Below are 16,745 nucleotides of genomic sequence, written 5' to 3' on the forward strand. Positions count from 1 at the left end.
AGGAAAATGGCACACTAATTCTTGCATTTCGATAAAAAGAAAGCCACCATCAAATCACTTTAATGAAAGATTTAATACTCTGTTAAACACATAAGTTTGCTTAGTTTGATATCTTACCCTGTGGTTTCATTTCCACAGACTAGCCTCTCTCTAACAATGACACACATTTGATTAGCACCTACATTTTACAAACATTATTTTCATATATATGGTCTCACATTTATTCTCCTCTTTCCCCCCCAGTTTGCTGCTAAGGGAATTTCCTTGAGTAAGTTAGTTGGTAAGAATTAGAACATGGTTCTTTTTCCAACACTTAGCTTTACACATTCTCATGTATCTGTCCTAAACAGTGTGCTTGTACAAACACGTACACTGACTGTCACCCTCTATTCTCTTCACACTAGTCTATCCTTATTCCCCTATTGGCTCCCCAATACCAACTGGGAGGGAGCATATGGCAGGTACAACTTACTGATAGAATAATTTTAACAAGTTACATCTGGAATCAATCCATTACATCATCATTCTGACTTGTTAAAAAATATTCAGGAAACCAACGGGTCCTTTAAAATGACATGACGCTAAATAACTGGTTTGACTGGCATTTGTCATCCGGAGAGTTGTTTCAGTTTTGTGCACTTGCAGACTAGGCTGAAAGAATGACTAGTGGAGAAGTAAATAGCAATTAGCTGATGTGACCCATGGGTAGATTTTCTGATTTTTGCCACTTGAAGCAATTCTCAAAGACATTTAAAAGGACTTCCGATTAATTTTAATGAAATTTGAGAGCAGTTATATACATAGTTTGCATCTTCAGCAGTGCATTAATTTGCAAATGATGGGGCCAGCCTTTAAGAATAGGGTGCTTCTTTAACATTTAGGATCAGATTGTAAAAATAATTACTTTTTCTCTTTTTTTTTTTTTTTTTTGCCAAGATAAATCACTTTTATCTCTATAGGAAAGGGAGGATCTAAAAATATATATATAAATTACATTAGTAACACAACATAAGAAAAAAACAGGGGAAAGCAAACCAACAGAGAAGTCTGTATGATGCTAATCTAACCTGTTTATAAAAAGGCCCTGCATCAGAAATTCACAATCCTACCCACTTCTAAAAATATATTTAGACATGTACAGAAGCGGTGGGCTTGTTTTTAAATTGCCTTTTTGTAAAAATATATTAAAGGTGAATAGAAATCCTCTCTCCCTGCCCCCTATCCAAGCCCCAGCTCTGTGCTGGGGATTGGAGACCAGAGGTAACTCTCTCATCATGTTCTAAACCTTGGTTACAACCACTCCCAACCCCTCCCCAACTCACTTCACTTAGAACATGAAACATTAAAAAAAATAAAAAAAGAAACAAAAAGCACACTAGCCTCTTTGGAAAAGCGTAAATCTGAGGGTAAACTTGCTTTTCATTTAAAACACAAAACAACAAACAGCCAGCTCTGAGAGCCCAACTCAATTAATCAGAAACCCAGTCAAATGGAGGTTGGGTTTCAGATCCACAACTTTTAACAAAGAAACAGAAGGGAAAGAGGCCTGGAACCAGGGGGGATATGCTAGCAATTAGCTGTCTTTGAAAGATCAAGGGGAGGGGGGTGTTAATGGGCAGAAGGGCTGGGGTCCTGGTCTTGGTTACAGCAGTCAGGGCCTAGTCAGGCAGTTGCCTACACAGGGACACAGGCTGCCCTCCTTCCCTCCCCTCACTACCCTCTGTTGCTTTGAAATCCCCAAGAAAAGCAAAGCTGGGCAGAAACAGAGGGGAGGGGAGTGGGAACCTCACGTGCTAAGGGGGAGGTAGCCAGGCTTTTTTGCCTTTGGTGTGCATAGATGGAGGACTGCTCGGCCCCCGGGGCCCCCAAGATAGGAAAAGGATATGGGGCTAAGGGACCCCTGATTCCAAGGAAGGAGAGTAAATGTCAGGCTGTGGAGAAAAGAAAGACAAACTGGAGACACGAAGACGACCAGGGAAGCCTCACATATTCCCTGTGGCCTGCACGGTAGCTGTTAAGTTCCCCAGAAGCACTGGGAAAACTGAGGTGAAGTCAAAGTGGGAGGTAGAAGACAATGAAGCACTCCACTTGGGCAGTGCCGAGATGGAGAGAGGGAGACGTTCTCCATCCAGTCCAGGTCACCAGGGAGGCAAGACAGGTGGAGCTGGAGGGAGCTGGGGGAGGAGGAGGGAGGGGGTGGGCACTGTCTGGACAACAGAAACACTCACAAAGGGAAGAGGGGGTGGGAGGTTCAGATGATCTGCTCCTTTACAGGTGGGCATCTCCGCTCCTAGGCTCGGGCTCCCCCCACATCAGCACTCTGCTTGAGCGTCCACCTGACATCTGGGAGTGTAAAGGTCCACGAGTGAAGATGTGAGTTCTGAAGTCTTCTTCAGACCAAGACCTCAAGGTGGGGAGAGAAGCAGGGAGGCTCCTGATGGAGAACCTGGGGTGAGCTGTCCTGCCACATCCTCTCCAGAAGGTCCAGGCTGTGCTCTGTGGTACGGGTGAAGGGATCAGGCCGTAGAGCAAGGGCTATCTGCTTCAGCGGCAGATGCTTTCAAGGCGTTTGGGAGATGGTCTTTGCCTCCTGGAGCCCAGCCAAAGCTATGTGGAGAATGTTCTGTAGCACCTCAAACTCTAGGCAAATCCCTGGAGCTCACCCTGGGAGAGGTGGCTTCAACTGTAGCCACCCAAAAGTACTTGCCTCCAATGGGCTACAAAGTCTCGGTCAAAGTCTTGGGTGTTGGTCCTCTCCCCACCTTGAGAAGTGACAGGAATCTCTCTTCTTGCCAAGGATGAGTGAAGTCAGCCCATGGCCTTTCTAGGCCACTCTGGAAATGGCCCACGGTGGGGCAGTACGAAGACTCTGGGCCCTCCTCTTTATTTCCATGAAGCATTTGGCAAGAGGCGGCAGAGGCCAGAGGCTTCTCCCAGGAACGAGTCTTGAGTGGGACACATCCATTGGGCTAAGAGGAGGCAGGAGAATGGGCAGACGTGGGCAGGCTTCTGGAGACAGGGCTGGAGCCGCAGAAAGCGTTGAGCACTGGGCCTCCCACTTCATGACCAGGGAAATACCGAGGGGCCCAGGATCTCCTCATGCCTCTCCTCATCCTGCTTTCCAGCTTTAAGTGGGGATGACAGTAAAGGGCAGACAAAGCTGGTGAAAGGGAAATGGATTGGGGCAGCAGAAAAGAGGGCTCTAGTCAGCTGGAAACCTCTCCCATTTACTGGCTACTCAGAGATATGGAAAAGGAAGGCAGGATGCTCCAGTGGAAGCAGGGAAGGGAGTTGAGGGAGTAGGTGAAGGGGCCCGTGGGAGAGTCCAGGCCTTTGGTCAGTTCCAAGAAAGCAGGACAATGCACCTCAGCACCTTGTCCGGGGCAGGTAGGATCCAGGAGTGCCCTGAGAATTGACAACGGAGAAGGCAATGGGGGTGAAGGGATGAGGGGCAGGACACAAAGGGTATCACAGAAGCACTTTGCCATTTCTGTGGATTTTCAGGATACGGCCGAGTCTCTGCTTTGCTGTAGCCAGGCCCTTTTTGGGACGCTTTCCTGGTCCTGCTTGATTGCTCTGGGAGCCAACTGAAGGGCGCCGCTGGGTCAAGAAGACACCAGGGGCCATGGGTGTGGTGCTGCGGTTTGCCTGGGCCATGCCAAAGGCATTGGGACGAGCAGTATACTCATGGTCAGCAAGACTTCCTGAGAGGGCCTCTTGTTTAGGCTCAGGCGGAGGCAGGGGCGAGGAGGAGGTGAGAAGTTGGGGTGTAGTGGCCAGAGTTGGGGCTGGTACTGCCACGCTGAGATTAGGCTCTTGAGGGCGAGGCTGTTCTACCTCCTTCAACAAAGGCTTCTTCTTGATATATTTCTTCTTTTGGGCCTTCTGTAGCTCCTGCGGGGGCAACTTTGCAGCTGCTGCAGCCAAGCCTGTCTCAATGGAAGCTACCCGGGTCCCCTCACGCACAGGACAGTCCTGCTTCGGTAGAGTTGGGGTCACACGGGCTTTAGGACTCCATGGAGCATCATCTGAATTCTTCTTTTTCTTGGGTTGAGATTTCAAAGCAGGGTCCTCATCGTCAGACTCCAGGGAAGGGTAAATATACTCTGCATCCTTGAAGCATGCTCCCAAGCTGTCCTGTTCATCGAGACTGGCGTTCTCCTCCTCCTCCTCGCTCTCGGTTCTCCAGTATGATGGCCGCTTGATGGGCCACTTCCCTGGGATGCGCTGGGAAGCAGGACTGCTAGACGCTGTGCCCAGCCCACTGCTGGAACTCCCACTGCTTCGGTCCTGCCCCCCGGTCCACCAGGCCTGCAGGCTGGAGGTAGCGGGCGAGGATGATGAGGACTGCGGGTTGGCCGCGCACAGCATGCCCTGCATGGCCTCCTGAGTGCTGGGAGAGGCAGGGGCCTCGGTGAGGGCAGCATAGTCAGGTCCCCCCACCTGCCTGCTGGCCTTGAGCAGATCAAGAGTTCCACCAGCTCCACTCCCATTTCCAAGCTTGCCTTCGACCCCTTCTACCATGTCCTCATCTGCTGTATAGTCCTCCTCAATGTCAAACTCAACTTCTCCTGGTTCACGAACTCGCTTGGGGTCAGAGCAAGGCTTCGCACGGGGCAACTTTCGGGGAAATTTTGGTCTTTTTATCAGAGTCGCCTTCTCCTTTCCCAGTCTCTCATCAATCTGCAGTTCATCATCTGAATCCAAGCCAAATTCATCCTCCATCACCTGTTCTGCCACCAGCCTAGCCTTGTCTACCTTCTTTGCGATCTTGGCTCGCCGAGACTTGGATAAGCTCTTTACCCTCTTGGCACTGCCATTAGACGTCAACAGGGCCAGCGGGACCTCATTCCCATCAAGGTCCAAGTCTGGCGAGTCATCATCTGAGTCATTCAAGCAGGTACCAGTGATGTTGAACTTTGCTTTCTGGGAACAGCCTGTCTTCAGTGCCTGATGACTGTATGTGTCCATGAGATTATAGCTCAATTGGCCAGCAGGCCCCAAGGCTGAGCTCTCCTTGCCCTTTCGCTCTGCCTTCTTGAAGAATTCCTTGGGCTTCAGGCCTTTCTTCTTTGAACCACTTTTGGAGGGCAGTGACAGCCTGGACATGGATACTGAAGTGGAATGGGCTGGCCTGCTTAAGGGAATGGAGCCGGCTGGGAAGATCCTCTGCAGCCCAAAGATATTGCTTGTCTTCCCAACGTTCTGTTGGAAGATATCTTCCACCAGGCGAATCTCCCTAGACAGATCTTTAATGAGCTGTACGGTCCTCACTGTCTCCGGGATCTCATCCTCGTGGTCTGGCAGAGCTTCTTTCCTTGTCCAGGCTCTAAAGGCCAAGTTCAGGGCTTTACCACCACGGACCAGGTAGGAGGCAGGGTGTCTCCTGTTTTCTCGCAAACCTCGAAAGACGTCCAGGATATGCTTTCCCACATACCAACAGATGGTCTCAAAGTTGGGGAACTTGAAGAGGTCTGCTGTGCTCAACCGCTTCTCAATCTCATAGACTTTGAGCTGCATTTCAATGTTAAGGCTGTGTAAGAAGTTCCCTCCAAAGACAAGGCAGTCCACGGGGGTCAGCACAGCATGGATCCATCCTGCAGGCATGAAAAGCGTCTGTCCTTGCTTCACAGAACACTTGTAGCACTTGTCCACCTGGTCCCCAAAGAACATCTCATTCTGGTTAGAGGAGCTGCTCCAGCACTCAAAGAGAGTCAGGTTGGCATTTGTTGGGCGGATCAGGTAGAAGATCTTCTCACCCTTGAGCACATGGTACCAGACCGAGCTGCCACCAAAGTCAATGTGAAAGTCTGTATAGCTATCCCGCACGCTCATGAGGCAGTACTTCTGCACATTGGGCCTCTCAAAGATACACTCCTCTGGCCACAAGTTCTCCACCCATGAGAGCTTCCGAACAATCTTGGGTGTCTCCACAAGGTTAGAAAGCCTGGTATCAGAGAACTCCAAACTGATGACATTGAGGACTTTCTCCCTCTTCCCGCTATAATAGTATTTCACAAAATCACCAAGCTTCATCTTGCAGTTGGCCTGGCGGGTCACATCAATCACATCAATCTCTTTGTCAGAACCAACATAGTGTTCCACATCCCTCACAGTGAATGATGGTGAGGGCAGCGTCATCCCCAATCCATCCTTCTTCGAGACCAGGATGGGCACACTGAAGCTATTCTCTTCCAGGAATTCCACGGTCAGCTGACTTCCAGTGGGCTTCAGAATCACTTCATCCGAGCTGTCAAAGGTCCTACTCCGAAGCTCTCGAATGAACGTAGGGCTTCCCGTCTTCACTGGCTTCCCCTTGTGTGTATCATGGCCTTTTGAAGATACACAGCGTTTTTTCATGATGGGGGGCCCATGTAAGACCTCACAATTGGGGCAGTGGTAGAGGTCAATGTCATCAGCCTTCTCCTCTTCAACACCAACACAACTGCCATGAAACCAGTCCTGGCACATGTCACACTGGATCATGAAGCGGGTGACATCGTAAGGAAGCCGACAGAGGCAATACACCGGTACCGAGGCCATCTTCGCCTGGCCTTGGAGCGTCCTGCGGTGGGCCAGGTTCTCAGCGTCAAAGGGAGCGGGAGGCGGCAGCACGCATTCTCTCTGGACGAAGGGAGAATCTCTTCACGCCTCTCAAACTGACAGGAACCTCCTCACGCCCCAAACCTGACAAGAACGTATTCGGTCCGGAACCCTACAGGGACCTCCTCATCCGCAAAGCCGCAGGGATTCCTCACGCCCGCGGAGCTCAGTCCCGCCAAAGCGCCGGCGGCCGGGCTCGCTCCGGAGCTGCTCAGCGCCTCGCTCAGCGAAGGTTCGGCGACGCGCACCGAATTCTGGGATCGTCATGGCAACGCGGCGAACCTTTCTCGCCTTGTTCTCGAGCCACCCGCTGGGTCGCGCGGGCCTGGTCGCGCGACCCTGGCCGCCCAGCGGTGCTTCAGGGCAACTTTCTCCACAGCTCTGCCCCGGGCCCGGCCGTCAGGGCCTACTGGAGCCCGCAGCTCGGGCCTAGGCCGGCCCGCCTGAGGAACAGGCAAGCGGCGGCGTCGCTGGGCCGGCAGGAGATCGCCGCGAGCAAACCAACGCGGAAGGAGATGAACCGGCAGCCCGGTTGGAGAAAAAAACAGCCCGAAAAATCGCCGGGAGAAGCCCGGTGGCGGTGATGGGCAATTCAGAGTAGTCAATCGCTCTCATTTTTTTAATGCTTTTCCATCATTTGAAGATGGCAATAAACAAGGACAATTTCCTGGAATGCCCATTGGGATAAATGGATTAGTCAGTCTTTAAGTGTCATCAAATTCATAAGGACAAGTTGAAGTAAGTAGTCAGATGATATTGGACATTGATTCTAAAATGTGCAGAAAAGGAAAGCTACTCGGGAATACAAGAATGGTTCATTCATATTTTTCCTACTTATACAAGTGAAAATGCTATGGTTATGATAACACGTTTAGCGGTGGTTCCTTTCTAGGGTACTTCTCAAGATACATTCATCTTTTGCCCATTCTTTCCAGGAGGTTGCAAAGCCCATAGGGATTCCTGTGGCTTTGTCAAGAGATGAGTGTATGTCTTTGCAATAACCCCAGCGCTTTAAGAGTGACTACTGTAAGTATTGGCTTTTCAGAATTGTCCCATCTTTTGGACTACTCATTTCCAAAGGAGACTACAAGTGATTTGTTTTCTATTTGTTTTACATACCACGGCAACAATGACAAGATCTAAGCTTTTAGCAATAGGAAGTTTTTTTCCCTAAGGCTTCAGTTATGATGGAAAAAAACAACATATATCAGAAACAACATATATCAAAAAACAACATATAATCTCTACTTCAACATACTAGGTGGAGCAGAGGGATTTACAGCTCAGAAAGCCAGAGGTCCACTGACACTTAAGGACTTCTGCCAAGAAGAAAACATCTGTGAAAGGACAAATAAGGACATAGACCTATATGTTGAAGGCATAAAACATCTTACAGTATGAGAAGGGCTCCTGGGATGAGAAACTTTTCCTTGACTTGTGTGTGTCTAGGGGAGTTAGCTCTACTCTGCTCTAGATTCCTAAACAATTTTGTGCATACTTCCATTATATGCTTACTATATTCTATTTGTTATGTATGCTTATCTGTCTCTCCTCCCCATCCCCCTTCTACCCTAACCAGCAGCAAGCTCTTTCAGACAGGGAATCACGTCTGACTACTCTCAGCTTTAGAGCCCAACACACATATAACTTCTTAATTAATATTGCTTGAATTTATTTATGAGAATAGTCTCATTTTGAACCCAAGGCTGGAGTAGTGAGTGTCATTAGTCAACTTTGCACTGATGAAATTTCTTTTTCATGTCTGGAAAAAGAAATCAAAATGTCCGTCAGCCAATTTAGAGTTGTTTTTTTTTTTCTTTATTTGGTGCCCACCCCCCTTTTTTTAAAATCATGCTTTTGCTGAATGGAAATATTGCTTTGATGTGATTATGGACACATCCTCTGAAATGGGGTTTTTGATTAAAAGACTATAATCTAAAAGTAGAAGTTAAGCATAAAAGTATAAAATCATTTCCCCTGAGGGAAAAAACATTGCTCATCCAGTGACAGGATTTTCATGTTCAGTCGTTGGCAAAAGGGAAACATTCGAAATCTAGTTTGAGATCATTTTTTGTAACATGGTGTATTAACTAGGAATTCATTAAGCTACCAGTAAAAGAAAACCTAAGTATATATGTGTGTGTGTATATATATATACATATATATATATGTATATATTTGCTTAAATGAAAAGGGGTTTATTTTTCTTACCTAGTAAGAAACCTGGAAACATGTGGCTGCTGATGTTAGTTCAGTGGCCCAAGGATATCAGGCCCATGTTTCTATGATTCCCTTAACCTTTCCTTGGACTCACAGGTTAGTTGCCGCAGCTCCAAACATCACATCTACATTCAAGGCAGGAAGTAGGTGAAAGGGTTGTTTCAGCCCAGCCACATCTGTTATATTTTTCTATTAATTAATTTATGTGTTAGTTTATTCATTTATTTAGGCTGTGTTCGGTCCTTGTTGCTGCACACGGGCTTTCGTGCTGAACACGAGTTGCGGCGAGCGGGCGCTACTCTTCATTGCGGTGCACAGGCCTCTCATTGCAGTGGCTTCTCTTGTTGTGGAGCACAGGCTCTAGGCATGCAGGCTTCAGTAGCTGTGGCACGCAGGCTCAGTAGTTGTGGCTCGCAGGCTCTAGAGCACAGGTTCAGAAGTTGTCACACACGGGCTTATCTATTCCACAGCATGTGGGACCTTCCCAGGCCAGGGCTCGAACCAGTGTCCCCTGCATTGGCAGGCGGATTCTTAACCACTGTGCCAGCAGGGAAGTCCCCACACATTTGCTATTTTTTAATCAAGAAAGTAAAAGCATTTCTATGACCTTCATCAGTGGACTAAGTCTTAATTCGTGGACTACAAAGATGTTACATGGTCATTTATAGATACAAGTAAGTCTGAGGGAAAGAGCTCCAGTGTAAGACAGTAAAGTACTTTGTCCAGGGAGTTGGGAATGGCTATTGGGGCAGCAATCACCAAAGTCAATCCCATAAGGCAATGTGACCTGATGGAAAATGGTGCATTGAATAAATTCAACTTTAACGCTAAATTGGCATAACTCCACTGCTGTTTATCTTTATTTTCTTAGATCTTAACTTCTTTACCTTAAAAACAGAAGTTTTCATATTCTTCACCAAACATTGCACACTTGAGAAACAGAAAATGGTGGTAAGAATACAATGATGCACTACCAAACGTGAAATAGATAGCTAGTGGGAAGCAACCGCATAGCACAGGGAGATCAGCTCGGTGCTTTGTGACCACCTAGAGGGGTGGGATGGGGATGGTGGGAGGGAGGGAGACGCAAGAGGGAAGAGATATGGGAACATATGTATATGTATAACTGGTTCACTTTGTTATAAAGCAGAAACTGATACACCATTGTAAAGCAATTATACTCTAATAAAGATGTTAAAAAAAAACAGGATACAATAATGGCTGCATAATCTACTTGGTGATAGATCTGAAAGCCCCTTCTTTCTAGAACTTTGAGCAAATAATTTCAACTCTCCTACATATCAATGTTCTCTGCAAATTAAATGGGTCCAAATGGATAATCTCAAAATTCTTTTCTGCTTTACCAATTTATTATTCTATGATTTGTGGTAATAATCTATTAATTGAATAAATGTCTTGAAATCCTGGAGTTTAGAAAATTATTGAAATTAAGAATTAAAAGTGGTACAATCGCTGTAGAAAGGACTTCAACATTGATATACCCCATGAGTAAGCAATTACACCCCTCAGTATAAACACCAGAGAAATTCTTTCACTTGTACACTAATAAATATATATATAAGAACGTTTACAGAGATACCATTCGTATGGAAAATACCCAGAAACTATTCAAATGCCAAAAAAGTGGGGAATAAATAAATAAATAAGCTGTAGTATGTTCACCCAATTGGTTATCACAGGAGTTAAAGTGAAGTACAGCTAGTTGGAACACCATGTATGGTCTTATAAATATAATATTGAGAAGAAAAAAATTAGTCTCCTAAGATTATATATAAAATTTCAATACCCTTTTTATAAAGTTAAAATAACTAAAACCAAACAACATGTGTATTAGAAATATGTAAAAATATAAAACTAGGTATGCTTTCAAATGGCAATGAAATGATTATTATAAGAGTCAAGGTAGTAATTACATTAGAAGGGAAGAGTGACGAGTCCAATGGATAAGATGGAAAAGTTTCCCAGGTAATGTTAACTACTGTCAATGCTCTAATTATCACACTGAGTAGTAGATTCATAGATACTTTTATAGGATTTTAAATAAATAAGTAGTTGAATAAATAAATACATACTTGCATACAAAAGGCCAACGGACTGATAGATTATATCAAGAACAAAGGATTGGGCATCCCTGGTGGCTCAGTGGTTGAGAATCCGCCTGCCGATGCAGGGGACACGGGTTCGTGTCCTGCTCCGGGAAGATCCCACATGCAGCGGAGCTGCTGGGCCCGTGAGCCATGGCTGCTGAGCCTGCGCGTCCGGAGCGTGTGCTCCGCAACGGGAGAGGCCACAGCAGTGAGAGGCCCGTGTACCGCAAAAAAAAAAGAAAGAAAAGAAAAAAGGATTACGCTTAATCCCTTTCTGTTTACTTAAATTTCAAGTAAAAAAAGATTTATAAGTCCATATCATCTATGGAAGTTATTTTAGAAAAGACCTTTAAACTCATGGTTTCATTCCATATAGAAAACAAATGACGCAAAAATTCACTCACCAAAAATAGTAGAAATTTTTGGTTATTTAGGATGTCTTCTATTAGACCACCTAGTCGTTTAATCAGTGCTAATAAAACAAGGAAGGAAATCACAAGCATACCACACCCTACCCTGAAATCCAGTCCCTCTAAGGATGACAACAGTCACTATTCTCTTTTATCACCTGTCTCATCCCTGTTCTTCTCTGGAGTGAGGTCAGGACAGTGACATAGGAGGGTCCATCCACCGCATCTTCCTGAGCAGAGAGGAGGTTTTAGAAATGACCCAGTACTCGGTATTTCAAAGCATGTCCTCTACTGGGTGAAATGAGAGATTATCAAGAGATGATTTAAACCACGATGAATCCCCAAATAATGAGGAACACAGCAGATGAAGACAGGCAAAGAACAATAATGAGGAACACAGCAGATGAAGACAGGCAAAGAAGAAGACATTGAAATGTACTGACACAGATGCCCAAACCAAAGCAATTCATTTGTTCTATATTACACACACACACACACACACACACACAACTGTGACATTTACTGTTATAGGCATGGGGGCTATACATCAATGAACATAATAAGCTAAGTCTTTGCTCTTTAGAACTTATATTCTACTGGAAAAGACTAACAATATTTAAGTAAACAAATCAATAAACAAGATAATTTAAAAGAGCAAAAGTGAAATGAAGGAAATAAAATCATGTAGTATAATAGAGACTGAGGGGAAAAAACATTGCTTTAAAGCACAAATGACTTCTAACTTTTTACGATCTTCAATCCATGCAAGCTTTGAGATTGCATCAGTACTCATTAGAACAAAACTGCAGCCCCTTATGCTTATAAAATTGACTTGTATCGACCAAATTCAAGTGTCATTAGTCCCACGTATCTGAAGCTACTGAGACCTACTAAAATATGTGGAGAGCACACACTGCTTCACCATTCAGCCACTCTGCAATCAGGCTCCTGTTTAACCCTCTCCTTACCCCTTCCTTAAAATCCTTCAGAAATTGAGGTGACCACCCCTCCTGTAATGTCCAGGAGCTCTGAAGCAGAGTACATTTCTTTTACCAGGCCCCATGCTTCTGACATATCTGAGGGTGATATCCTAGGGGAATTTAAATGTATACATAATTTTTATAGGCATAGATTTAGAAGAGCATATTACATATTCAAATATATATACACATATCTATGTTTGTATGTATGTATATGTATATCCATCCTATCTTGGGATCCCATATTTTGATGAAGTTTCATACCTAACACACATCTTGGGGCATCCATTTACACATGGCTTTGAATTAATAATCATGTAAGAAAATATCTAGACTCCAACAAATGTGCAACATCCGCAAAGTCATTGATTAAATCTTAGTGAGAAGTTTACAAATTCTCATATATAAGTTTGTGGTTTTTTTCAGCTTGTAAGCCTGATCCAGAGCTGCTATCAGAAAACTGACCCCCTCTGCTCTCAAACATGACATCTGCCCTTGATTCTGAACATAGGTGGTCATCACCAGCAGAAAAAGAAATTTGATTTTGGAACAGATTTCTTGAGTTTCCAGTTCAATACCTCTTCCTCACTAGGTAACAGGCATCAGTGAGAGAACTGTCCAAAAGATCTATTATACAACCATTGCATCGATCCAGTTCAAGACCAGAAAGATCAAGCAACAAACCACACACTGGAAGCATTTGCATTAAACAATTTATTGAATGCCCAGCCGGTCTGGAAACGCTCTAGTGTCCTGCTGGTTGTAAAGAGTGTTGAAGCCCTACCTTACCTTCCCCAGTTACAAATGTTTCAGACAGAAAACCTTAGACCACGCGAGAGAATCCAAGCAAACGAAATGTTAAAGTCATGCTCATCTGCTAATAGACCCAGACGCTGTCTCTCACCACTTTTGAAAACTCATATTTGCAAGTATGACCCACTTCATTTCTAAATCACCGTAGTTCAACCAGTGTCCAGAACCAGAATGTCAGTAGGTTTCTGATGCCACGCTTCTCCCTTTCTCTGAAATGGTTCCCAGAACAAGGGTTAGCTCCATTTAACACATTGTATAGAACAGTCTCTCTCACATTGAATAGAAAGGTTAATGCGTCCTCAGGCCCTCAGAGAATCTATAAAAGAGGAAGAACAGCATTATGAGGGGTTGGGATTATTCCGCTAGGGATGCTTTCAGGGCTTCATTTTTCCATGGTAGAAACAAAATCTCTTGTTTCCAAAGCAAGATGTCAACATGATTTTTAGCTGTCAACCACTTTTTGTGCAAGAAGTTCAGTTTTAGATAGCAATCACTTTTTTGTGCAAGGAATTCAATACTTATCCTTCTCTTTCACTATAATAAAAGTAAATATATATAAAGCTTTTTAACCAAACTAATTGCAAAGCTATTTAGCTAACTCTCAAATTATTGCAGGAAAGTCACCCAAACAGAGAGATGATTTATGTCACAAAATATTTGTAATAGTCTGCTAACATAAGTGATATGTGATTTGTGGACATATGAATTGTTTGCCTTTCTGGGTAACTAACTGGAAATCCTACACACTTTGATAGTCAAAGGCTTTCTTCCACAAACGTTCATCTGTAGTTCATTTGTCTGTGAAAAGTCAAAGGCTTTTTATTTCATATGGGCAGCTACCTAGTCGGTATAGACCCTGAGAACAAAGCAAAAATGGACTGAGTGTCTACATTTTCCTCCTTTCATCTGACTGTTTGGTCCATATAAATATTTGAGTACAAGGCTTTCTCGGAGTTTTTTTTAACTTTAATAAAGAAAAAATTAGTTCTTTGTTTCTAACCATAACTAATGAAATGAGGCTCCAGGCAACACATCACCAAGAAAGGAGAGGTTATACAACTTTCTGAGAACTCAGTGAAGTAGAGAGCCATTCTGATTACCTGTAACCACGAGTTTCTACTTGGATTGGCTCCTTTTATTTCTTAGGTTCAACTCGCATTTCTCAAAATACCAAATGCCTGATAAAATGCCTTAAGCATCTTATCTCTCTGCGTGGCATTGAAAATGTAGTTTTGAGACTCAAGAACAGTTACCACCTTTCTTGTGTTCCACCTGAGGTCATAATGGCTCAGGAATAATATTTTTCTGCAGAGAGCTACCATGATGTTATTAATAAATAGCTACTCTGCTGACAAATCAATATTCGGCTCCTAATCAGTATGGGGGTGTTGTTCTCATCTCTTGTTTCTGAAATGCTGAATGCTTACAATTTCAGTTGCAGCCCAAAATAGTATAGCTATGGTTATAGTCATGGAAGTAAGAGGTTTTTGTTTGTTTGTTTGTTTTTTGCAGTAGGCGGGCCTCTCACTCTTGTGGCCTCTCCCATTGCGGAGCACAGGTTCCAGACGCGCAGGCTCAGCGGCCATGGCTCCCGGGCCCAGCCGCTCCGCGGCACGTGGGATCTTCCCGGACCGGGGCACGAACACTCATCCCCTGCATCGGCAGGCGGACTCTCAGATGTTCACACTGCTCCCTGAGCAAGCGACGGTCCCCACCTTCAGCGTCCTGAGGGTTACGGTGCCTCTTCTTAAGCAGTGGGGGTGCTCGGCGCCTCTTCAAGTCTACGTCAAAACGCCGGGAAACGGCCGCCACCTCTCGCCCCCAAGTCCATCTCCTGCACCCTCCTCTTCCCTCCCTCCCCTGAAGATTTCTTTTCAGAAAACAAGGAGGCTTAGCCGCACACACCTCATTGACACTGACCCCTACTCCCCCTCCACCAGCGGAACTGAGCCTTTGTGTGGTTGGGAGGCGTGATAGTGCTGGCCAGGAATTGGAAAGTTGGGGCCCAGTCCCGTGCCCTTCAAGGAGCAAGTGGGGCTCCCTAGATCTCTACGCTCCAGACGTTCCTTGTTTGAGAATAAAGTGATAGCAGGGAAGACTCAGGACTCCTAGGGTCGGAGAATGCATGTGGGTGCCCTCACAGCGGTCAGGAAGGAAATTAAGGTGCATTCCAGTGACATCCTGGGTGTGAATTTCTCCTGCCTGCCTGTGGTCCTGGGCTCCGAAAAGAAACACACCCTTGAGGCAAGAATGTGGGTAGGGACAAGGCACCACTGGAAGCTCCCCTTGACTGGGGACAGGAGACCCCATTATCTCCAGGCTCTGTGGCTTGGATCACCCCAGGAGCCCGAGCTGCTGCTCGTATTGCTTGCGTCAGCCCACTGCTCAAGATTTCACAGAGGGGTTCCTGCTTTCCAAGAAGAGGAGACGTCTGGGATTCTCTTTGGTTCTCAGCTCAAAGCTAGTTAACATCCTAGTCAGGCCTGTCACCTTTTCGGGGCTCTGCTGAGAATTAGGGCCCACCCGAACTGAAATACACCCAGACCAAGAGCCTGAGGCAAAAGTCTTACCTTTGCCACGGTTTCCAGGTTTTGCCCCCTCACCTCAAAACCCTCTAAGCATCCTGGAAACCACTGGTAGCCTCCACTAACTGAAGGCTTTTGTGCCAGCTCAATAGTATCCATGGTTACCTTCCAGAGGGGCACAGGGAGGAACCCAGGCTTATAGCAAGGTTTAACAAAGACACGAGGAACATTCCCTCTACCCAAGCGGTAGAAAGCAAGAGATCTCGAGAGGATTCCTAGGGGTTCTGGGCTTTTTCTCTTCCTCTGAAATCAGTTTCTCAATCTGTGAACTGAACATACTAATGTCTGCTTCTATTTATCTTCTGAGGAAGTGGGAAAAGATCATAAATGAGGGCTTCAACTTGCTTCCTGAACTTCAAGGAGCTCTCAGCCTCTTGGAGAAGATAATTACAGAAGCATAGTGTGTGAGCACAAGGGATAGAGATTGGTGTGGGAGAACCCTGAGAAAGGGAAAGGGAAAAGAGGGGGCAGAGACAGTGTGTTTGAGGAGGTGACTGGTGACCTTCTTGAAGAAAAAGTTATACAGTTTTCCTGGATCCATTGTGGGGGAATGGTCTCCTTCAGGCAGAGAAGTTAGCATGATCAAAGGCAGGGAGGGAGCCTCCAAGCAGTCCTGTGCTTCTGGGGAAACAAGTCAAGTGATAGGAAGAAGGGAAGTCAAGGGAAGGAGTGCAGAGAGAGAAAGGAGAACAGAGGTAAAGATGTGGGGATTTAATTCTGGTTTTAGACATGTTGAATGTTACATTACCCTTGAGAATATTGGTACATAAATATGCAGTGCTCACTTTATTTTCAAGTGTCTGTGTGTCAGGCACTATTCTAGATGCTGTGCACACAGAAGGAATAAAACAAAGTCCCTGTACTCATGGAGCTTATACTGTAGTGGGGGTGGGAGAAGAAAATTTATATTTTAATTTAAAAATTATATATGTATAATGATTTGTGACTCTAGTTTCTGTGTTAAATGATGAGTTTACAGCTGTGTATCAAAAACAAACACACAACTAGTTAATTAAATAAACAAAT

General features: G+C 45.2%; 1 protein-coding gene across 2 annotated transcripts; it reads right to left on the minus strand.

Moving 5' to 3' along the window:
* Nucleotides 1-3,468: 3,468 nt before the first annotated feature.
* LOC307057162 (histone lysine demethylase PHF8-like) lies at nt 3,469-6,624 on the minus strand (the record flags this gene model as incomplete). 2 transcript variants are annotated; one of them, XM_079710229.1, is made up of 2 exons in its annotated part: nt 3,469-4,923; nt 5,227-6,543. In XM_079710229.1, the coding sequence occupies 2 exons, from the start codon at nt 6,541-6,543 to the stop codon at nt 3,469-3,471; spliced, it is 2,772 nt and encodes a 923-aa protein (XP_079566355.1). The 2 variants fall into 2 exon arrangements, with proteins under 2 accessions (XP_079566355.1, XP_079566356.1); XM_079710230.1 differs by having other exon boundaries at nt 3,469-6,624.
* Nucleotides 6,625-16,745: the final 10,121 nt, after the last annotated feature.

This window comes from Hyperoodon ampullatus (genome assembly GCF_949752795.1).
Source record: "Hyperoodon ampullatus genome assembly, chromosome: 8".
Classification (NCBI taxonomy): Eukaryota; Metazoa; Chordata; class Mammalia; order Artiodactyla; family Ziphiidae; genus Hyperoodon; species Hyperoodon ampullatus.